This window comes from Hemiscyllium ocellatum, chromosome 18, assembly GCF_020745735.1.
Source record: "Hemiscyllium ocellatum isolate sHemOce1 chromosome 18, sHemOce1.pat.X.cur, whole genome shotgun sequence".
Lineage (NCBI taxonomy): Eukaryota > Metazoa > Chordata > Chondrichthyes > Orectolobiformes > Hemiscylliidae > Hemiscyllium > Hemiscyllium ocellatum.
In genome coordinates, this window is record NC_083418.1 from 25,876,862 (window position 1) to 25,900,693 (window position 23,832).

The 23,832-nt window shown below is 45.9% G+C and overlaps 1 protein-coding gene across 2 annotated transcripts in view; it reads left to right on the forward strand.

Moving 5' to 3' along the window:
- pidd1 (p53-induced death domain protein 1) overlaps nucleotides 1–23,832 on the forward strand; it is a 73,954-nt gene that overhangs the window by 20,235 nt on the left and 29,887 nt on the right. For both annotated transcript variants that reach the window (XM_060838432.1, XM_060838433.1), the window contains 6 exons: nucleotides 9,016–9,070; nucleotides 9,160–9,358; nucleotides 11,064–11,174; nucleotides 17,121–17,303; nucleotides 17,429–17,576; nucleotides 22,091–22,226. In XM_060838432.1, coding sequence (XP_060694415.1) covers nucleotides 9,016–9,070; nucleotides 9,160–9,358; nucleotides 11,064–11,174; nucleotides 17,121–17,303; nucleotides 17,429–17,576; nucleotides 22,091–22,226 — 832 coding nt within the window. The remainder of the gene's footprint in view (nucleotides 1–9,015; nucleotides 9,071–9,159; nucleotides 9,359–11,063; nucleotides 11,175–17,120; nucleotides 17,304–17,428; nucleotides 17,577–22,090; nucleotides 22,227–23,832) is intronic.

Here is a 23,832-nt window from a genome sequence, read left to right on the forward strand (position 1 = left end):
CAGTTCTACTCTGAGTTGCACTGTATGGGAAATTGTATAAGAAATTATCTGTGCAGATGTTCATTGATCATCTGGTTACTCAACCCAGTAGCCCATCATCACAGAGCTGAAACATTGATCACTTTAACCATGGAAGGAAGAAGCTAATACACTGACAGCTTCAGCAGTGAAGTCACTGAGCGCTGATTAGGAACAGAAACTTTGGATTACCCCTCAGATTTGGCCCTTTCTTCCAAACCTGACAACGTGGAGATAAAATGCTTTATAAACCTAAGAAGGCAATTCAGCCAGTCTTGTCTGTGCTGGCTCTTTCTGTGGAAGAGCTCCTCTGCTAATCCCATTTCCCTCCCCTTTCTCCATAGCCCTGTAAAACCTTTCTCTTCAGATAATTGTCCATTACTCTTTGAAAGCTACAATTGAATCGGTCTTCACACACTCTTAGTACATAACAGATATTCATTGCTTGCTGCATAAATCATAGAATCCATGCAGTGTAGAAATGAATCATTTGGCCCAACAAGTCCAAACCAACCCTCCAAAGTGTATCACACCCAGACCCATTCCCCTACCCTATTACTGTCCATTTACCTCTGACTAATGCACTTAACCGACACAGTGGCTCAGTGGTTAGCACTGCTGCCTCACAGTGCCAGGGACCTGGGTTCGAGTCCCGCCTCAGGCAACTGTCTGTGTGGCGTTTGCACGTTCTCCCCTTGTCTGCACGGGATTTCTCCGGGTTCTCCAGTTTCCTCACACAATCCAGAGATTGCCTACAGTGTTAGGTGTGTCAGTCAGCAGTAAATATAGGGTAGGGAAATGGGTCTGGATGGGTTGCTTTTCGGAGGGTTGGTGTGGACTTATTGGGCCGAAGGGTCTGTTTCCATACTGTAGGGAATCTAATCTAATCTAGCCTACACCTAATCCCAGAACACTACGGGCAATTTGGCATGGCCATTTCACCTAACCGGCACATCTTTGGATTGCGGGAAGAAACTGGAGCAGCCGGAGGAAACGCGTGCCAACACGGGGAGAATGTGCGAGGAAGGTTTTCCTCTCGTGGTTGGTTCCTTTTGTCCATGACCTTAAATCAGTGTCCCCTGGTTTTCAACACCAGCCTGTGAGAGCAGTTTCTCATTCTCTCTGTCCAGGTCCCTCCTGTTTTTGAAAGTCTCAATTGAATCTCTGCTCAACCTTCCCCATTTCCAAGGAGAGCATCTGTAATCCGGCCTCAGGATTGCAATCCCTGTAGCCATTCTACTAAATGTTCCCTGCACCCTGAAATCATTTAATAGTAGCTTCAAATGCATAAAATAATTGCAAAAAATACAGGGCGAAACCTGTATCCATGGGTCCGGTTTCCATGGTTTCAGTTTACCGCAGCCCGAACATATTAGAGGGAACATTCCAGAACTAGGCACCAGGGGGCTGCTGGGAAGGTACGTTTCCCAGCTAACTGAATGGGTTCGTACCTATTTGCAGTTTTGGGCCTCTGTAGTCGGTCTTGGAACATGTCCCCCACATGTATGGAGAGGGGGGGGGACTGCTGTACTCCCTCTTGGTGGTGAGGGGAGTTGTCCATCTTTCCCCTCACCTGCCCCTCTACCGAGCTGAGTTTCATTTGTTCCATTTGAGATCATAACTGGCATCTGTCATATCCAAACTGAAGTCAATTACACATTTAACCATCCCCTAGCTGTTTGTTAGTGTCATGATAAGTACCCTTTTCCCCCTTCGAGTGGGAGACCAGGGTCCAACTCCTCGATGGGGAGGACAACTTGCTTGGATCAGCCATGCTCCTCTTGAATGGCAGAACAAATTCGAAGGGCCGAACAGCCTACTCCTGTTTCTATTTCTTGTGACCTTTTCAGGAAATGAATTAGTGTTGTCCAGTGGAACATAAACACTTGACACTCTCTCTGCCTCTTCAACTCCCCCCCCCCCCCCCCCCATGTCCTCAGACTCCCAAGGGAGCTGTCTGATTCTGCTTGATCCACACCTCTGTCTGGTGCAAGGGATTGAAACTGAGTAAAGAGCAGTAGGTTGAGCCTTCCTGTGTAGAGCCACACTTTGACTTATGATTCATTCTTAACATCTTTTCATTCTCTTATCTCTTTAATTCTTTCAGCCACAAACTCACATTGAGGAGCCAGTGTCTTAGCCAAGTCGTTAAAGTGAGTTGGTGATTCTCAACTGACCATAAAATATATTATATATGACTAAAGTGGGTCCAGATCCTGTCTTTGACTGATATACTTACACTTTCTGACAACACCTTACTGCAATACTGACAAATGTCAGTTTACTGAGCACTGATGATGAGCTGGCTGTGGGACTGCGTGTCAATATGGCCCAATGATACCCCAAGTCATCAATTACCAAATAAGTTTGCAGAATGGCCCTTGCAGCTCTCTGTTGCTGTATATCTTCATTCAAATCACTCCCCAGTATATTTGTCTATTTAACAGTTTACAGCATGGAAACAGACCCTTTGGTCCAACCTGTCCACGCCGACCAGATATCCCAACTCGATCTAGTCCCACCTGCCAGCACCCGGCCCATATCTCTCTAAACCCTTCCTATTCATATACACATCCAAATGCCTTTTAAATGTTGCAATCATACCAGCCTCCACCACTTCCTCTGGCAGCTCATTCCATACACTACCACCCTCTCTATGGAAAAAGTTACCCGTTGGGTCTCTTTTGTATCTTTCCCCTCTGACCCTAAACCTATGCCCTCTAGTTCTGGACTCCCCCACCCCAGGGAAGAGATTTTGTCTATTTATCCTATCTATGCCCCTCATGATTTTATAAACCTCTATAAGGCCACCCCTCAGCCTCCGATGCTCCAAGGAAAAAAGCTCCAGCCTTTTCAACCTTTCCGTCTGGCTCATATTCTCCAATCCTGGCAACTTCCTTGTAAATCTTTTTTGAACCCTTTCAAGTTTTAGAACATCCTTCCGATAAGAAGGAGACCAGAATTGCACGCAATATTTCAACAGTAGCCTAACCAATGTCCTGTACAGCTGCAACATGACCTCTTAACTCCTGTACTCAATACTCTGACCAATAAAGCAAAGCATACCATGTCATCTTCGCTAGCCACTTTGTTCAGCAACACTCCTGAGGACCTTATTATTAAGTGTATAAGTCCTGCTGAGGTTGCTTACCAAAATGCAGCAACTCACATTTAGCTGAATTAAACTCCATCTGACACTTCTCAACTGATCAAGATCCCGCTGTAATCTGAGGTAACTTTCTTTGCTGTCCACTACACCTCGAATTTTGGTTTCATCTGCAAACTTACGAACTATACCTCTTGTGCTCACATCCAAATCGTTTATATAAATGATGAAAAGTAGAGGGCTCAGCACCGATCCTTGTCACTCCGCAGGCCTCCAGTCTGAAAAACAACCCTCCACCACCCTCTGTCTTCTACCTTTGAGCCAGTTCTGTATCCAAATGGCTAGTTCTCCCTGTATTCCGTGAGATCTAACCTTGCTAATCAGTCTCCCATGGGGAAACTTGTCAAACGCCTTCCTGAGGTCCATATAGATCACGTCCAATGCTCTGCCCGCATCAATCCTCTTTGTTACTTCTTCAAAAAACTCAATCAAGTTTGTGAGACATGATTTCCCACGCATAAAGCCATGTTGACTATCCCTAATCAGTCTTTGACTTTCCAAATACATATACATCCTACCCCTCAGGATTCCCTCCAACAACTTGCCCACCATCAACATCAGGCTCACGGGTCTATAGTTCCCTGGTTTGTCTTTACCATCTTTCTTAAATAGTGGCACCACGTTAGTCAACCTCCAGTCTTCCGGCACTTCACCTGTGACTATCAATGATACAAATATCACAGCAAGAGGCCCAGCAATCGCTTCCCACAGAGTTCTTGGGTACACGTGATCAGGTCCTGGGGATTTATCCACATTTATGCGTTTCAAGACATTCAGCACTTCTCCTCTGTAAGATGGGCATTTTTCAAGATGTCAGCATCTATTTCCCTGCATTCTATAGCTTCCATGTACTTTTCCACAGTTAACACTGATGCAAAATACTTGTTTAGTATCTCCCCCATCTCCTGCGGCTACACACAAAGGCTGCCTTGCTGATCTTTGGCCCTATTCTCTCCCTCGTTACCCTTTTTTCATTAATGTATTTGTAAAAACCCTTTGGATTCTCCTTAACTCTATTTGTCAAAGCTATCTCATGTCCCCATTGTGCCCTCCTGATTTCCCTCTTAAGTATACCCCTACTGCCTTTATACTCTTCTAAGGATTCACTCAATCTATCCTGTCTGTGGTGCTGGAAAAACACAGCAGGCCCGGCAGCATCCGAGAAACAGGAGAATCGACGTTTCGGGCATAAGCCCTTCTTCAGGAATGAGGCTGGTGTGCCAAACGGGCTGAGATAAAAGGTGGGTGGGAGGTAGGGAATTTTGGGGAGGGGCGCTGGGAATACGATAGGTGGAAGGAGGTGAGGGTGATAGGCTGGAGAGGGGGTGGGGCGGAGAGGTCGGGAAGAAGATTGCAAGTCAAGAGGGCGGTGCTGAATACGGGGTTTGGGACTGAGATAAGGTGGGGGGAGGGGAAATGAGGAAGCTGGAGAAATCTGCATTCATCCCGTGTGGTTGGAGGGTTCCTAGGCAGAAGATGAGGGGCTCTTCCTCCAGGCATCGTGTGGTCAGGGTCTGGCGATGGAGGAGGCCAAGGACCTGCATGTCCTTGGCGGAGTGGGAGAGGGAGTTAAAGTGTTCAGCACGGGGCGGTTGGGTTGATTGGTGCAGGTGTCCCAGAGGTGTTCTCTGAAACATTCCGCAAGTAGGTGGCCTGTCTCCCCAATGTAGAGGAGACCACATCGGATGCAGTAAATGATGTGTGTGGAGGTGCAGATGAATTTGCGACGGATATGGAAGGATCCACTGGGGCCTTGGAGGGAGGTGAGGGGGGATGTGTGGGTGCAAGTTTTGCACTTCCTGCGGTTGCAGGGGAAGGTGCCGGGAGTGGAGGTTGGGTTGGTGGGGGAGTAGGGTGTGGAATTGATGAGGGAATTGCAGAGGGAGTGGTGGGGAGGGAAATATATTCCCTCAACCAGGACTCTCTCCCACCCTCTGACGACCCCTTCTCCCGCCTCCAACGCACCCCCTCCACCTGGACACCCCGTGCTGGCCTCTTACCCACCCCCAATCTCTTCATAGCTAACTGCTGCCGCAACATTGACCGCCTCAACCTATCCACTCTCTCACCCAGTCCAACCTCTCACCCTCAGAACGTGCAGCCCTCCACTCCCTCCGTTCCAACCCCAACCTCACCATCAAATCGGCAGACAAGGGAGGCGCAGTGGTAGTTTGGTGCACCGATCTTTACACCGCCGAAGCTAGACGCCAACTCGTGGACACCTCCTCCTACTGCCCCCTTGACCATGACCCCACCTCCCACCACCAAAACATCATCTCCCAGACCATCCATAACCTCATCACCTCAGGAGATCTCCCATCCACTGCCTTCAACCTCATAGTCCCACAACCCCGCACTGCCCGTTTCTACCTCCTGCCAAAATCCACAAACCCGGCTGACCCATTGTCTCAGCCTGCTCCTGCCCCACTGAACTCATCTCTGCATGCCTCAACACTGTCCTGTCCCCCATAATCTAAGAACTCCCCACTTACGTTCGGGACACAACCCACGCCCTTCACCACCTCCATGATTTTCGCTTCCCTGGTCCCCAACGCCTTATCTTCACCATGAACATTCAGTCCCTATACTTCCATCCCCCATCACGAAGGACTCAAAGCCCTCCACTTCTTTCTCTCCTGCCGTCCCAACCAGTACCCTTCCACTGACACCCTCTTCGACTGACTGAACTGTTCCTCACTCTTAACAACTTCTCTTTCCAATCCTCCCACTTCCTCCAAACCAAAGGAGTTGCCATGGGCACCCGTATGGGCCCCAGCTATGCCTGCCTCTTCGTAGGATATGTGGAACAGTCCATCTTCCGCAGCTACACTGGCACCACACCCCACCTTTTCCTCCGCTACATCGATGACTGTATCGGCGCTGAATCGTGCTCCCACAAGGAGGTTGAACAGTTCATCCACTTTACCAACACCTTCCACCCCGACCTCAAATTCACCTGGACTGTCTCAGACTCCTCCCTCCCCTTCCCCGACCTCTCCATTTCTATCTCGGGTGACCGACTCAACACAGACATTTACTACAAACCGACCGACTCCCACAGCTACCTAGATTACACCTCCCCAACCCTGCCCCCTGTAAAAACGTCATCCCATATTGCCAATTCCTTCACCTCTGCTGCATCTGTTCCCAGGAGGACCAATTCCGATACTGAACAATCCAGATGGCCTCCTTCTTCAAAGACCGCAATTTCCCCCCAGATGTGATCGCCGATGCTCTCCACCACATCTCTTCCACTTCCCGCACCTCCGCCCTTGAACCCCGCCCCTCCAATCGCCACCAGGACAGAACCCCACTGGTCCTCACCTTCCACCCCACAACCTCCAGATACGTCCTATCATCCGTTGTCATTTCCGCCATCTCCAGATAGACCCCACCACCAGGGATATATTTCCCCTCTTCCCCCCCCGCCCCCTCCCCCTCCCTATCAGCGTTCCGGAGAGACCACTCCCTCCGTGATTCCCTCATCAGGTCCACCCCCGGCACCTTCCCCTGCATCCGCAAGAAATGCAAAACTTGCGCCCACACCTCCCCTCTCACCTCCCTCCAAGGCCCCAATGGATCCTTCCATATCTGTCGCAAATTCATCTGCACCTCCACACACACCATTTACTGTATCCACTGCACGCGATGTGGTCTCTTCTACATTGGGGAGACAGGCCGCCTACTTGCAGAACGTTTCAGGGAACATCTCTGGGACACCCGCACCAACCAACCCAACCGCCCCGTGGCTGAACACTTTAATTCCCCCTCCCACTCTGCCAAGGACATGCAGGTCCTTGGCCGCCTCCATCGCCAGACCCTGACCACACGATGCCTGGAGGAAGAGCCCCTCCCCTTCTGCCTAGGAACCCTCCAATCACAGGGGACGAATGCAGATTTCTCCAGCTTCCTCATTTCCCCATCTCCCACCTTATCTCAATCCCAACCTCTGGATTCAGCACTGCCCTCTTGACCTGCAATCTTCTTCCCGACCTCTCCGCCCCCACCCCTCCCCCTCTGCAGCCTATCACCCTCACCTCCTTCCACCTATCGTATTCCCAGCGCCCCCCTCCCCTTCCCCAAATTCCCCCCCCCCCCCCCACCCACCTTTTATCTCGGCCCGCTTGGCACACAAGCCTCATTCCTGAAGAAGGGCTTATGCCCGAAACGTCGATTCTCCTGCTTCTCGGATGCTGCCTGCCCTCCTGTGTTTTTCCAGCACCACATTTTTCAACTCTGGCCTCCAGCATCTGCAGTCCTCACCTTTCTCCTATCCTGTCTGTACCTGACATATGCTTCCTTCTTTTTCTTAACCAAACCCTCAATTTCATTAGCCATCCAACATTCCCTATACCTACCAGCCTTTCCTTTCACCCTACCAGGAATATAGTTTCCTGGATTCTTGTTATCTCATTTCTGAAGGCTTCCCATTTTCCAGCCGCCCCTTTACCTGCGAAAATCTGCCCCCAAACAGCTTTTGAAAGTTCTTGCCTAATACCGTCAAAATTTAGCCTGGCTCCAATTTAGAACTTCAATTTTTAGACCTGGTCTATCCTTTTCCATCACTATTTTAAAACTTGCAGTGCCAAATTTCGTCACATCTCTCACGTGGGCTGAGACACATCAGTCTTGAAGGAGCATTGTAATTTAATTTGTGTGGTGATGACCTGCTCTTTATAGTAATTTTCATGGTGTAGTACAAAAATAAATTGAATGAAGGAGTTGGATGTGGCAACTGAGAAAGACTCCTTGCATGATTGTTAATTCTTTTAACAGCATCATCAGCACAGAAACAGACCCTTCGGCCCAACCAGTCCACACTGACCATAATCCCAAACTAAACTAGTCCCACCTACCTTGCACTTGGCCCATACATTTCTTATTCATGTACTTATCCAAATGTCTTTTAAACGTTATAACTGCACCTGGATCGACCACTTCCTCTGGAAGTACCTTCCACACAATAACTATAGGTATCATAGTTTACAGCTATTAAAAAGTTAAATTTTCCAGGTTGGGAATGGTGTTGTTGCTATATCCAGCCCCGGGCTTCCTTCTATTATTGGTGTTCCTGTACTGGCTTGAAGATGTCACTAGAGGGCGACATATACCATTTGCTCGTTTACATGAGGCTCTAACATGATGTACAGAGTCTTGCTCAGTGAGTGAAAAAAAACGCTGACACCTTGCAATGTTCTCAGTCAGAACTCCTTATTGAAACATTTTTGAATTTCCCCACGATTGTCAAGTCAGAGGAAGTAAGCAAAAAGTGGGAAATACCTAATAAGATTTCCAGTGCATTTTACCACTGGAAGATTACTGTATTCAGTGTTGTCATTGTTCATTGCATTCCTTATTTCTGTTTTGCAGAATGGAAATGATAGAGCATTTTAATTTTTTTTAATGAAACATACACTCAGTAATTTGTGTGGAGGTATGCCATGGTCGCAAGTAGATGCCCAGTTCTAAGGTTTATGTGATTGTCACTTTGATCAGATTAAACTTTACAACGTCGCCTGAATTCATCCAATGTTTCTGTAACATAAGTCAGAATGAACGTATAGAATAAGAAGGGACCCCCCATGTTAAGAGAAGGGTTGAGAAATATTCTTAACGTGTTTCCACCGATGTAATATGGCAAGGCAATTACCCTCATTTTTGTTGCTCACAGCATTGTAAGGCTGTTCATGCCAATGACATTGGGAATATAATTTCTCATGTGATATACCATATTTGCTAGAAGCTGCTTAACGTCACTTGACAAAACTTATAAAAAGGTGATTTGTATTCCACAATACTTAATATTGGATTTCTTGTCTCGTTCTATATAGGCTGTGCCAAACCCAAAGATATCCCGGTCCGATATCTCTCATCCGATACAGACAGGTACCCTGAGTTGCTTTTTGAATGAGTCTGACAATTCGGTTGCCTGTGGTAATGGAATTAAACATGTGTATTATCAAACTCTCTTCCAGCTTCATTGTAACCACGGAAGGTTGCAAGGTTGTGTTGCCTTGTGGGATCGAAATCCATTTCCCACCTGAGGCGCTTGCTCTGACAGTGATCACATGCAGAGTAACCTCCCCTGACCCACAGCAGGTGAAACTAAGGCATCATGACTTTTTACTGAGCCAGGTCCTGGAACTTCTACCGCACGGGATACAGTTTGAAAAGGTACTAGCTGAAATCTCCATACTTTGGCATTGCTCATGGTACATCAAACCCCAGCTTTTACTTGATTCTGATGCAAAGTTGGATTTTCTACTTGAGGCTACAATTCATGCTAAATGCACTTGATTTAGAGTTTAATTGTCACCAGTAATATTTGTTAATACAGTTTCAATAGTTGGTAACCTTTTATTTTTCTCTTCAGATTTTTCTATATCTGAGAAATGTGATGGACATGTGTTAGTGGAAGAGTGTATCAGCAGATCTCCTGAGGCATTGCTCGTTGTAAAGATTTTTTTTAATAGCTCACTCCCCTCTTCTTTCTAAGCTCCATCTCTCTATCTATGACTACGATGCTTTTCTCTATGGTTTTTCACGAAATAGTCCTACTTCCGAAGCTCGTTCCTGCAGTATTACTACCTAGCCTCAATTGGGACAGGAGTCTTATTTTGAAGCTTTCTTTAGCTGCTGCTAAATTTGAGACAAAAACAGTGGTGTGGTTGCGGAGATCACTGAAGCAATGTTAAATTATCCACACACTGCGTGTTTGAGGACGAGGGGGACTGGCCAGCCCCACACCAGCCCTGGCTCATCCTTCCTGACAGAGTCTAAATACCAGAATTTCCTGATTCCAGAATTTTCCTTGCTATCCACATTATTGATCATTCTGTGTTAAGAACATATTCCTGTCCTACCTTTTTGTAGTTAGTGAGTTTGAGATTGGGTGTCTTTCCAGATTTATTTTTTCCGTAACATCATCTATTTTATGTGAGACTGCTTGTGATTGCCTATCTTTTGAGGATTAAAAAAAACCCAAATATCATCGATCTTTTCTCGTAGTTTAGACTCTTGATATTAACCTTTCTGGACTAACAAGTCCTTGTTCAGACCTTCTCCTTCATTGGTGTTCTCGCTCGACTCTATATAGTATTCGCTAGTCTTTGCAACAATCCCACATTCTCTACTTCTCTTACTCTGTCTAATACTTTGTTTTCCAAGCAAACCTCCACACTGCTGCTCTTCTACCAAAGCTCCTCTGATCTCTGCAAGTTACTCTGAAGACCACTTAGCCTTGCTCCCTTTCTCTGTCAGCGCTCAAAGGCTTCTTTGAACCCCATATATCCTGCAGAGTGCCTTCAGTCACCTAACTCTGACTTCCTGTGCAGTGCCTACTGTCTTTTGCAAACCGCTTTGAGATTTATTTGTCAGCAAGTACCACTAAAGTGCTGGTTTTAGTATGGCACAATTAGTTTGGGGTGTCCCTACACTCCATGGACTTCAGTAGTTCAAGAAGGCAGCTCACCATCTCCAGGGGGATTAGGAATGGGTAATGGATGCTGACCCAGCCATCGACACCCCCGTGACCGAATGAAAAGAAACTACATGCAAGAAGTGAAATGATTATGACAAAATCACAATGCCATAGAATGGGAAACGCGGTGCAGAAAATTTTGGTTTGGAATTTGCCGATGGTGAATTGTTTACCGGTTGTGATTAAGTTTGGCCTTTTTAGATCTGATGATGGTTAGCATGAAGTGGACACCTGAGTGGTTAGGGGTGTGCATTGTGCAACTACTGAATGAGGCGTGAAGTTGTAATGATGAAAGGCTGATCCGAGGGTATGCATATTGTTATTTTCAAAAAAAAAATTCATTGTTTTGAAAAGCAAGTTTTCGGCTGATTACACAAATTTCCACTTGTGCATCGACAGGAAGTACTCATCTGGATGCCGTATGTTCCTCCTCAGCCTGACCATCAAAGGGAACTTGTGATCCGAACGTTCAGTGAGAGCTGGAGTGACTTGGATACTAAGGTGTTTGAGGTATGTTGCTGACTGTGGGGCCAGTCAGTAATGCTCACATTTTTTTTGAAGGTGTCTTCAAAAATGTGGCGGCACGGTGGCACAGTGGTTAGCACTGCTGCCTCACAGCATCAGAGACCTGGGTTCAATTCCCGACTCAGGTGACTGACTGACTGTGCAAACTCCACACAGTCATTCTCCCTGTGTCTGCGTGGGTTTCCTCCAGGTGCTCCGGTTTCCTCCCACAGTCCAAAGATGTGCTGGTCAGATGAATTGGCCATACTAAACTGCCTGTAGTGTTAGGTAAAAGGGTAAATGTAGGGGTATGGGTGGGTTGCACTTTGGCGGGTCGGTGTGGACTTGTTGGGCCAAAGGGCCTGTTTCCACACTGTAAGTAATCTAATCTAATCTTAAAGTGGGAAGCTTGTTCTGGTGATATGCACTTGAAATGTTACAAAGGCAACATCCATTTGCTTATTGGTGTCTCTCGTTACCCTTGGTTACCATAATTTATGTTGTCAAAACAATAATTAGAGACCACATCCTTAATATTGACCACGTCAAGCCATTTCACCTTGCCCAGAATAGTAGTTAAGAGAAAGTGAGGACTGCAGATGCTGGAGATCAGAGTCGAAGATTGTGGTGCTGGTAAAGCACAGCCGGTCAGGCAGCATCTAAGGAGCAGGAGAGTCAACGTTTCAAACATACGTGCTTCATCAGGAGTTCCTGATGAAGGGCTTATGCTCGAAATATCGACTCTCCTGCTCCTCGGATACTGCCTGACCGGCTGTGCTTTTCCAGCACCACAATCTTCGACCCAGAATAGTAGTTTCAGAGGAGGTGGCTTGCCTGTGCTCAGAGTTAGATTCATTAAAGATAAATGGACAGTCACAATGTTTGATTGAACGAGTGGCTAATCTGTGTGGAATATCCTCTCTGGGGAAGCTATTAGTATTCAAGCTGTGTGAAGACACAGTAGATGCACCCTTTTAAATGTCAAACCAGCTGTGAGTATTTCCCAAATCGAACCAATGCCTGAAACGCATCTTACTGAAGAGAGACATGGATGACTGTGTCTCATGCTGGGGTGAGTGCAGGCCTGTGTACAAACTGTGCACACATCTCAGCCATGCACCCAATGGAGAGAGAGACCAGGCAAAGGTGGTGGTAATATTAGCTGCGAAAGGATTGGGTGGTGGCTGTATTCTGTTTTTGTCAGATGCTTGTGCCAGCCCATGCTGTAAACAAGAGTTGCACATCAATATGAATGCATTTGTAAAGGGAATGTAATGACTGGGTGGCGTGGTGGCTCCGTGGTTAGCACTGCTGCCTCACAGTGGCAGGGACCCGCGTTCGATTCCAGCCTTGGGTGACTGTCTTGTGTGGAGTTTGCCCCAGACTGGGTGTCCCAGTTTCCTTCCACAGTTCAAAGATGTGCAGGTTAGGATTGACCATGCTAAGATTATCCTCTAATGTCTTTGGATGCAGAGATTAGGTGGATTAAGCATTATTACTGTAGGTTATGGGGATGGGGAAGGGTGGGAGAGGAGGATGGGGTGGATCTGGGTAGGATGCTCTCCAAAGGGTCCATTTGGACTAAATGGGCCGAATGTCCTCTTTCTGATTAGCAGAGATTCTACAATTGTATATTTTCACAGAATGGACTCATTATAGAATCCTTGAAGTGTGGAAACAGGCCATTTGGCACAACATGCCCACACCAACCCTCTGAAGAGTAAACCACTCAGATCCATTCCCCTACCCTGTTACTCTACATTTTCCCCTGACTAATGCACCTGGCCTATATATCCCTGAACACTGGTCAATTTGGCATGGCCACTTTACCTAACCTGCACATCTTTGGGCTGTGGGAGGAAACTGGAGCACGTAGAGGAAACCCATACTGACATGGGGAGATAACTGATAAATTCGAGCTTTCTAAGGGCTGCTGAACTGAGTGAGAAATTAGAACTGTGAAAATACAGGTCAGTTTCATAGATGTATTTTATAATGGACCATTCCGAGAGTTGTCAGTGAGTTGCACTGGTTTACTTCACAGGCAGCACAGTGGCTCAGCAGTTAGCACTGCTGCCTCACAGCACCAGGGTCCCAGGTTCAATTCCCACCTTGGGCAACTGTCTGTGCGGAGTTTGCACTTTCTCCCCTGTGTCTGTGTGGGTTTCTTCCGGGTGCTCTGGTTTTCTCCCACAGTCACAAAGATGTGCAGGTAAGGTGAATTGGCCATGCTAAATTGCCCAGGTGCATTAGTCAGAGGGAAATAGGTCTGGGTGGGTTACTCTTCGGAGAGTTGGGGTGGACTTGGTGGGCCGAAGAGCCTGTTTTCACACTAGGAAATCGAGTCTCGTCTAATCTAGACATTATCATCAACTTCTTGAGCAGCAATTTATGTGAAAAACTATCATTTGGTATGTGAACTGGTTAAAACTTTGCAGTTGTGAATGCAGCTTTGGGTTAGTATGCTATTAGCAATATTCATGCATTGCCATCTGGGACATTCAATCCAAATGCTTTTGGGACAAAATCACTCTGAGTCACCACATTTAAAACAACACATTGAAGGACCAGCTATTTGGTTTTAGAACTTTACTGCAATTGCTTGCTTCTGGTTTTGGTCCTATGTGGGCTGTGTGTCTTTCTCTGGTAGTCAGTCACGTGATGCTACAGTGAGTCTCTTTTATTTTGTTTGCACTACATTGCTGCAGAATTCTTCAAGGGTAGCCATGGTGATGGCGTTCCCATGGTTACAGGAGTTTGCTGGTGCCAAGAGCCAAAATATGATGGATGTTTGCCTTCTTTATGTAGAAGAAATTCTGTTCTCCATTACAGACATGGCATTGTGTCTTCCATACTGCTCTGTGTCCATTGATTAATTAATCTCATAGCATCTCGGGGTGAGGTGAAGAGGGGTGGGAAAGAAACATTAAATATTATAAGAAAGAAGAAACCTTGGAGCCACGTTCTTAATTCCAATGGTTTCTCGCATATGCTTTCAATTTCTCCTTCAGCAAATTGTCAAGTCTGCAACACAGCATGTGCTGTGCAGGAGAGATTGTGTCTCATTTTTGATTTTGATTTTTGAGCTTGCATCTTGAAGAATTAGCTCAAGTTTTATGGGCTGAATGTAATGAATTTCAGCAGGGTCACAGGTATGCAACAGGCAACGCCCAGCTTTTCCTGTGTTCCACCCTCTATCCCTTCTGTGATTAGGTATCAGTATCAGATGGAGGGTGGCGGAGCATTATGGGGGCACACTGTGACCTGGAAGGATTTCCAAGTGCTCGATTTTTAAAGGACTAACATCAATGCACCAAGCATTCAGCTGCCCAGCAGTTCAGAGGAGGGGCAGTGCTGTGTGAGGGAGGGGGTGCCTATAATCTCTGGTTGGACTCTGCCAACTCCTGTGTCAGCTGCCCACTTGGCCACCACCCAGGGAATAGAGATGGCAATCACAGTTGATTCTCCATGTGCAACCCTCTCCCAGCTCCCAAGTCTCACTTCATGGTCTGCCAGGAGCAGTGGGAGAGCAAGGTGACCTCAGGGAATGATGCCAGCAAATGGCTTGTCCTCCTCTAGGTTGAGTGAATGGTAAGAGGCACCATCCAGTGCTGATATTGGTGTTTTGCAGTGTAGGAAATTCCAGTGCAATATCATTGGCAAAGAAGGGGCTCAACATCCTTGTCTTCAAGTAATAGACTCTGAAGTCCTCATGGCATCCAATCCCTGTTTCACCTCTGGTCAAGTAAGGAGCTGGTCTGGAGCATCCTGACCTTTCACTAAAAGATGTCTGTTGAACAATGAGGTTTTCTGCTGCCAGGGCTTCCCCATTCTGGAGGACAATTAGGGAGATTCGAGCCAGTCTATTCTGTACTGCAATGCACCATTGGCTCGATCCACACTTTGGCATCTTTTCCTTACTGATGTCAAGACTCATCTCTTTAGTAGATAGGCCCCATCACTAAGTGTCCATCTCTCCATTGGCAGTGCTAGGGTGAGTAGCTGAGATGCTTGAAAGTGCTTGAGGATGCGGGTGTCATGGCAACTTCAAGTGTGCTGAGCACAAACCTGCGTGATCCTCTGTCCATGGTCATATATAAGTTGTATTCAGGGAGTGAAAATTCGTTGAGTTCATGAATACTCCTGGCTGATCTACCAGTGCCTTGATGGCCATAGATGATGATGACTTCCTGCTCTTTGGGGGACTGAGGCTACATCTCTAAACCCTGTGGCTGTCTCGTCCTGGTTGTTCTTATCTGTTGTGCCGTTCATTAAGTGAGTCTCCGTGGTTACCTCGATGGGCTCGGACCTGCCAGATGCTGCAAGTCCTGACCGTGAGACATGAACGTCACCTTGAGAGTGACAGCTGGTCACCAGGACAGTTGAGACATATCCCCACCCTCCTACCTGGTCAGCATCTTGTGCTGGGTCCCTTCTGTCTCCATGGAGAGAGACAGCCAGCGCACACACTGATGCTGCAACAGCTCCTGGATAGTTGTGGTGCCACCTGCATATTTGGCCTGCAGGGTAAATTCTCCTTCTCAAACAGATCCCCACTGACGGTGAATGGTGGATCCCGCCCCAGTGAGCTGCTCATCCAGGTACAAATATCCCTGTGCTCGGCTGTCTCCTTTCAGTTTTCCTTGAGTCATCCTCATCCTCATCCTCCATCATAATATTGGAGGCATCTCCACTGAACTGTGCAATGTCTACGGGGTACACAGTCCACCTCTCTTTCGAGTTTGATCCTTTTCCCTTTTAAGGACCCTCTGGGGCTGCGACCTTCCGGAATCGAGACCCTCTTTCAGGTGCAGCTGCGCTGTGCATTACCTTTTTGGAAAGTCAGGCCAAGACCGGCAACTGTCTCCCCGGAGTGGCAGCATCTTCTCGATGAATTCCTCAGTCCGTGAAATTCTGCATCAACACTCCCACCCCCATCCCACCCCAACCAACCGAACCCGGGTTTGGCCTGTGCGTTTCCTCAAAAGTTAGGGAGCATTGGCAGTTCAATTGCTTTAATTAGCTCTCAGTTGTCATTGTCTGAAAAGTGGGCAGGCCTCTGCTCCTTTTACCCAGTTATTGCGGAGGGGTTTGATACCTCACACCACCCCTGATTGTTTTTTGTGTGTGTGTGTGATGGCGGTAGTTGGAATACCACTTGCGTTCCTGTAAAATCCAGTCAGAGTACAGCATGGAAACAGACCCTTCGGTCCCACTCGTCCATGCCGACCAGATATCCTAACCTAATCTAGTCCCACTTGCCAACATTTGGCCCATATCCCTCCAAATCCTTCCTATTCATATACCCATCCAGATGTCTTTTAAATGTTGTAATTGTACCAGCCTCCACCACTTCCTCTGGCAGCTCATTTCATACATGCACCATCCTCTGCGTGAAAAATTGCCCCGTCGGTTCCTTTTAAATTTTTCCACTATCACCCTAAACCTATGCCCTCTAGTTCTGGATCTCTCTCCACGCCTCTGCCACCCCAGCAAAAATACCTTGTCTTTTTATCCTATCCACGGCCCTCATAATTTTATAGACCTCACCCCTCAGCCTCCAACGCTCCAGGGAAAACAGCCCCAGCCTATTCAGCCTCTCCCTATCGCTCGAATCCTCCAACCTGGAAACATGCTTGTAAATCTTTTCTGAACCCTTTCAAGTTTCACAACATCCTTCCTCGAGGAGAGAGACCAGGATTGCACGCAATATTCCAGAAGTGACTTAACCAATGTCCTGTAGAGCCGCAACATGACATCCCAACTCCCGTACTCAATGCTCTGTCCAATAAAGGAGAGCATACCAAATGCCGCCTTGACCATCCTATCTACCTGAGACTCCACTTGCAAGGAACTATGAACCTGCACTCCAAGGTTTCTTAGTATTGGCAGATTTACTTGATGTTGGGCTTATGTCATTACACTGTGCAGTCACTTTCTTTCCCTTTACAGTCACAGTACCTGGCCTGCTGCAGCGTATTCCATTTCTCTTGGTTCCTTGTCATTTCGCGACTGAAGGAGAATAAATGTACCGTCCCCCTTGAGGGAACCAGACTGTTCTCCTCCGTGGATCCTAACATCAAGGTGACCTTTCCAGCTGGGGCAGTGACTGAGTCTCGCAAGGTGAAGATGCAGGTTGGTGGATCAAATTAAATTCAACGTCAGTAATGAGTGCTTTGCTGTGCTTTTGGTTGTGTCTCTGTGTATCCTTTTGCTTGACCAGGCACCCTCTTACAATTGCCTTAAAAATTTAAATGCAGGTGTTGCCGGTTGCTGCAGGGGACTTGCATGAGCTGCTACAGGATCAGGATTCAGTGGCAAGTCCTTTGCTCTGTTTGTCACAGAATACAACTGACAACTTCCTGAAACCAGTCAAGATTCAGCTTCCATTACCAAGTGGGGTCACAGGTCAGTGTTTTAATAACAACATGGCAGCCTGTTTTAAAAGGTTCAGTGATGAGAACAGCCTTGTTTCATCTCTGCCCAGAAGTAACTTTGAACAGAACAATTTAAAAGACTGCAAAGACTGAGGTGTAAACGCCCTTTCAGAGGGGGCAGATGAGTTGAGAAGGTGATTTTCTTTGACATTTCATAGGCTGTGGGGATTGCGTGCCCCTAATTCCCTCAAAGAAGTCACATTGAGCCACCATCTTTGAATGCTGCTGTATGGGTTGTGCTGTTTGGAACTTTGACTTTGCATCAGTGAAGGAATGTCCAATGTAATTCCAGGTCAGGTCAGGTGCATGAAATTGAGGGGAACTTGCAGGGGTGGGGGTTCCTGCTGACTCTTGTCCTTCCAGATGGCAGAAGTCACTTTTGGAAGGTACGGCTGAAGGAACCTGGGAGAGTTGCTTCAGTGCATCGTATAGTTGGTACATCCTGGCACCTACTGTGCAACAGTAGTGGAGGGAGTGAATGTTGAGACTTGGAGATAGGGTGACAATTAAGCAGGTTTCTTTGAGCTGGATGGTATCAAGTTTCTTGAGTGTTGTTGCAGTTGTACTCATCCAGGAAAGTCAGGAGTGTTCCATTGTACTACTGAGACTTTGGAAGGCAGGAGACAAGTTATTTACTGCATAACTCCCACATACTGGCCTGCTCTTGTAGCCATATGGCTATGTGGCTGTTCAGTTAAATTTCTGGTCATTGAGAACACTGGATGGTTGGAGATTTGATGATGGTCATCCTGCTTTTAAATTCACTTCAGGGATATAGGTGTGGCAGGCTGTCCAGCATTTATTTCCCATCCCTTGCTGCCCTTGAGAAGATGGTGGTTAGTTGTCTTCCGCAACTGTAGCAGCCCATTTAGTGTCCATCCATTTTGCTGTTAGGGAGGGAGTTCTCTCACTTTGACCCAGTGACCTCGAAATAACTGGGATATATTTCCAATCGAGAATGTGAGTGGTTTGAAGGGGAGCTTGCTTGTGGTAGCGTTCCCATGTATCTGTTGCCCTCATTCCTCTAGATAATAGAAGTCAAGGTGTTGTCCAAGGAGCCTTGCTGAATTTCTACAGTGCATCTTGTAGATATATGTAGCTATGTGTATTGAGCATCATTGATGGAGGGAGTGAATGTTTAAGGATGTGGTGCCAATCAAGTGGCCTGCTTAGTTCTGGATGGTTCAAGCTTCGAGTGTTATTGGAGCTACAGTCATCCAGGCAATTGGTGAGTATTCCATCACACTCCTGACTTGTCTTTTATAGATGGTCGGTGGCTTTGTGAAGTGGGGAGGTGAGATATCCACTGCAAGATTCCTAGCCTCTGACCTGCTCTTGTAGCCACAGTACTTGTATTTCTAGTCCAGGTAAGTTTTCTGATCGATAGTAACCCTGAGCATGTTGATAGCAGGGTGTCGGTGATACCATTCAATGTCAAGGGGCATTAGTTAGATTTCTCCAAATAGAAATGGTCATTGTGTGACATGAATGTTACTATTCACTTGTCAGCACAAACTGAGCAAAAATCTTTTTCTGAATTGCACTTTGCTTTTTTTTTTAATCAGGGCATCCTAACTTACTTTTACAGTTTTTGTTACCTCATCAGAATGCCTGACCTTCAGAAACATTGAGTTCTCAACCTTGGTTCCTCTGCATTCGAGTTTAGTGATTAACTTTAGATCAAACCTATTGCTTGCTACAAAATTGATTATTGCATGTAGAATCTATGCATTCAAATATGACTTGTTTTCCAATTTTCCCTGAATTCACCCACATCACTTGCACCTCATTATCTCGATTAAGCTCTCTCGCCCTTCCTGACCCACTAACAGCTACAATGCGGGGAAACCCCATTGCATCTGAGATCCTGTCATTGTTCAGAGAAGTAGTGTAACAGATTCAAGAAGATGCACAATTTCAAGGCAGTGAATTTAATCTTGCCTTTGCTGTCTACATTGTGAGAACCAGAGGTAACATGTATTTGTAAGATCATCCATAGCACTTTTGGAATGCCATTTGTTCAGAGAAGTATGCGATTAGGTGGGATATACTGTTTCTCATGAGCCAAGTCGATGTCGGGTGAGTAACTCCGCTAGTTTATCTAATATTGACATCTCACAAATGGATGTACAGTTCCTTTTGATACATTTTGCCCCTGTTTTGAAATTCTGTGCCAAACAAGTTGCTTCTAACAGGTTTTGAATCTCTCCAGTACCCGCTGTCATAAAATATGATGACCATTAATCCTCCATAAACCTTTTTTTTTGTCCTTCTTTCGTGATGCACACACTAATGACCTGGACTTGCTGCTTTATTTTTAGAGCAATTGTCTCAAAATTGATCAAATCAAGCAATTTAGTAATTGTGGAATTTTGAGGGTGGACTACTTTTGGACCAAATCAAATTTCCACCATCTTTTGTACAACGTTTTTATTGAAAGCTAGCTTCTTCTATCTTGCTGGTTTTCCACTCTTTCCCCCCCCCCCCCCCCCCCCCCCCCCCCCCGGCCCAATTAGTAGCATTGTAGCAAGTTACCCACTCTTGAATATGTGCTGGGATCTTTCTAAAGTATACGTTTGTTTACAATTATGTTCTAATCACTACCTGGCTGTGCTGTTTCCTGGCAGATTTGACATTTAGCAACAGAAATAAAATAGTTTGTGCCTAGGTTGATGACTACACCCATGGCAAAAACTCCAACTAATTTGCCTTTTGGGATTTTTATAATCTCTCTTATACTGATGTCATGAAACTTATCACATTGGGAAGGACTCGTTACTCATATTTTCCATTGTGAATGTTTGGAATATGTTCAGCTTGTTTTGGTTCAGTGAGCATCTTCAATGAATCTCTGACTTCCTTACTATTATGTTTTGCAGTCACAGCTGTACTTTTTTTCCATGTCTCGCTTTGTTCTGTCATCCTTGTAATTTTTCTGAATGTCTCTATTCATTTTGAGAAACTCCTGGAACAATAGCTCAACAGGTTTTTGTGACTATTTGGTTAATCGATTTAGGACCCTGCCTTTTAGAGTTTGGCTATATACTTTGAGTGCTCTACATTATAATTTTAAGGACGTTTAACTTGTCCTTTTATTCAAATGTAATTGAATGAACTCTTCCTTAAGCATTGCTGAAAAATGACACATCTGTCAAATATTTTTCTTCTTGCACTCATTACTGTGCAGGATTGCTAATTTAAGGGGGAAAACTAACGTGAAACTGTATGAGAGGAGAGTGCCAATTGGTTGGAAGATAGATTCTGATTGGTAGAGGCGTTGCCATAGAGAATGAGCCAGTCAGTGATGATTGTTAGTTAACTGTGTGGTTCCAGTGTGATGGAATACTCCCCAATTGCCTGGATGAGTGCGGCTCCAACAACATTCAAGGAGCTTGACACAATCTGCAACAAAACAACACGCTTAATTGGCACTCCATCTGCAATACATTCACTCTCTCCACCACTGACGGTCTAACATCTATGAGATGCACTAGAGAAATTCACCAAGGCCTCTTGGACAACACCTTCCAAACGCCAGTCCAGAGATGTGCAGGCCTTGTAGATTGGCCATGCTAAATTGCCAATAGTGTGTAGGGATGTGCAAGTTAGGTGGATTAACCATGGGAAATGCAGGGTTACCCAGGAATAGGGTAGAGGGGTGGGTCTGAGTGAAATGTTCTTCAAAGGATTGGTGTGGAGTCAATGGGCCTAATGGTCTGCTTCACACTGTAGAGATTCTATGATCCTTTGAAACCTATGACCACATCCACCCAGGAGGACCAGGCCAGCAGATACAAAGGAACACCATCACCTCCATGTTCCCCCTCATGCCACTCATAACCCTGACTTAGAAATACATTTGCTCCCTAGCAGCAATGTGGGTCTACCCATACCAAATTAACTGCAGCTCACAGCTGAGGTGCATGCGCCTTGGGAATTAAATGTGTTAAACTAAAACTGCCATGCTTTGTTTAAATTTTAAGCAAGGCAGGTTTAAACTCTTTCTTCAGATTCAACAATTTGTTTTGCTTTATTCTTGATGTTTGCTATTTCTGAATCCCAGCTTATACTAAATTTGATTTTCTGTGGTTGGTATCTCCATCGGATGCAGGAGGTTTCATCTCTTCCATGGAATTTGAGTCACGTACCATTACAAAGACAAGATGCACGGTTATGCATGGCATTTACAGAAATAGACTCCAAAAAACCTTGGATCCCCAAACAAAATAACTTTGCTAATTTTGCGCGTACTTAGGGTTTCCTTATGCAACACACTATCTTCTTCCTTATTGATCTGCTCTCTGTCTAGCAACAGTAAATGTTCTTTATGAAAGGAATTTGGATACAGGCCTTCTACACAAAACAATGTATGAATTGGTACAAATTCTGTCAGTGATGCCATAAAGGTAGTTCTATTAGAATTAGTACTTCTATTTTTAACAAAAGCTTAAAAAAAGCCTTTTTAAAAATTAAACTCTGTTCCAGGTTTAAATTTGGATCGTTCCAAATTGCACTTGCTTCATGGGGATCCAGAAGTCCAGGACTGGAAGGACATTACAAATCAGATGGTGCTGGAATTCACTCACCTTTATGCCCTTTTTGAAGTGGACCATTTCTCATGGTAAGATCTGTGAAGATTCCCTCGTTATTCTCAGTTTTCAACTTTGGCACTTTTCATCTGTTCTTTCTTCCCAGGTGTTGAAGGGTGTAAACAAGAAACAAGAGTAGGCCCCTCAGACCTTCGAGCCTACTCTGCCATTCAAGCAGATTGTTGCTGATCTGATCTTAACCTCGACTGTACACTTCTGCATGTCCCTAGTAGTCTCTCATCCCCATGCTAATCATGAATCTCTTTCCACATTAAAAACACGTATAGATTTGGCATCCACTTTCTTTAAAAGAAAATACTTCCACAGACATTCAACCTTAGGGCAGCACGGTGGCCCAGTGGTTAGCACTGCTGCCTCACAGCGCCAGAGACCCGGGTTTGATTCCAGCCTCTGGCAACTGTCTATGTGGAATTCCCTCCGGGTGCTCCGGTTTCCTCCCACAGTCCAATGATGTGCAGGTTAGGTGGACTGACCATTCTAAACCTCGTGTACAGGGATGTGCAGGCTAAGTGGATTAGCCATGGGCAATGCAGCGTTACAGGGATGGGGTGAGTCTGGGGGGAATGCTCCCCGGACAGTCAATGTGGACTCGATGGGCTGAATGGCTTGTTTGCACACTGTAGGGATTCCATGATTCCGAGAGAAAATTGCTTGTTCATTTCTGCCTTAAATGAGCAAACCATTGTTTATAAACTATAACCCCAGTTCTAGATTCCCCATCATAGAATCATAGAATCCCTACAGTGTGGAAACCCTCCGAAGAGTAACCCATTGAGACCCATTCCCCTACCCTATTACTCTACATTTACCCCTGATTAATGCACCTAACCTACACATCCCTGAACACTACGGGCATTTTAGCATGGCCAATTCACCTCCCCTGCACATTTTTGGATTGTGGGAGGAAAGCGGAGCACCCAGTGGAAACCCACACAGACACTGCCGCATCCACCTGGTCAAGTCTCCTCAGAATCCTTCATGTTTCATACATGTCACCTCTGATGCTTAACCCTGGAGGAGATAGACCTAGTCTGACTAGCTTTTCCTCATAAGGAAAGGAGTGGCAAACAGCAGGTTATCGTGGGTTTCAGTTGATGTTGGGAGATTGGAATTGTGTTAATGCTGTGTTGTAACCTTTTTGAGGGTCATCCATGAGTAAGGCAGCACAGCAACATTTCAGGATTCTATTGATGAATAAACTGTTAACTGAGATTTGGAGTGGTAAACCTGCCATTGACATGGACATTTTGCCACTTAACTTCTGGTAATTTAAGAAAAGGTTCACAAGGCACCAATTGGACGGGTAGAGAGAAGTTGACCGATGAATTATGCTTGTATGTTGAGTGGAATGTAGATTGCAGATGTGAATGTGTGCACACTCACAAGCGGTTCAGCCTGGTTGTTAACTACCTTCCCAAACATTCTCTGACCATAGCTGGAATTAATTGTGGGTCTAATTTGGGTTCATCATGTAGGGGGCAAATTGAAATTTCTTAAGTGGAATTCTCAATCATTGGTTTGGAAACTCTAAAGCTGGGGATAAGTTTTCACGGATGTCAGTCGTTTTCTTGATTTGATTCATGGGATGTGGGAATCACAGGCTTGGCCAGCATTTAT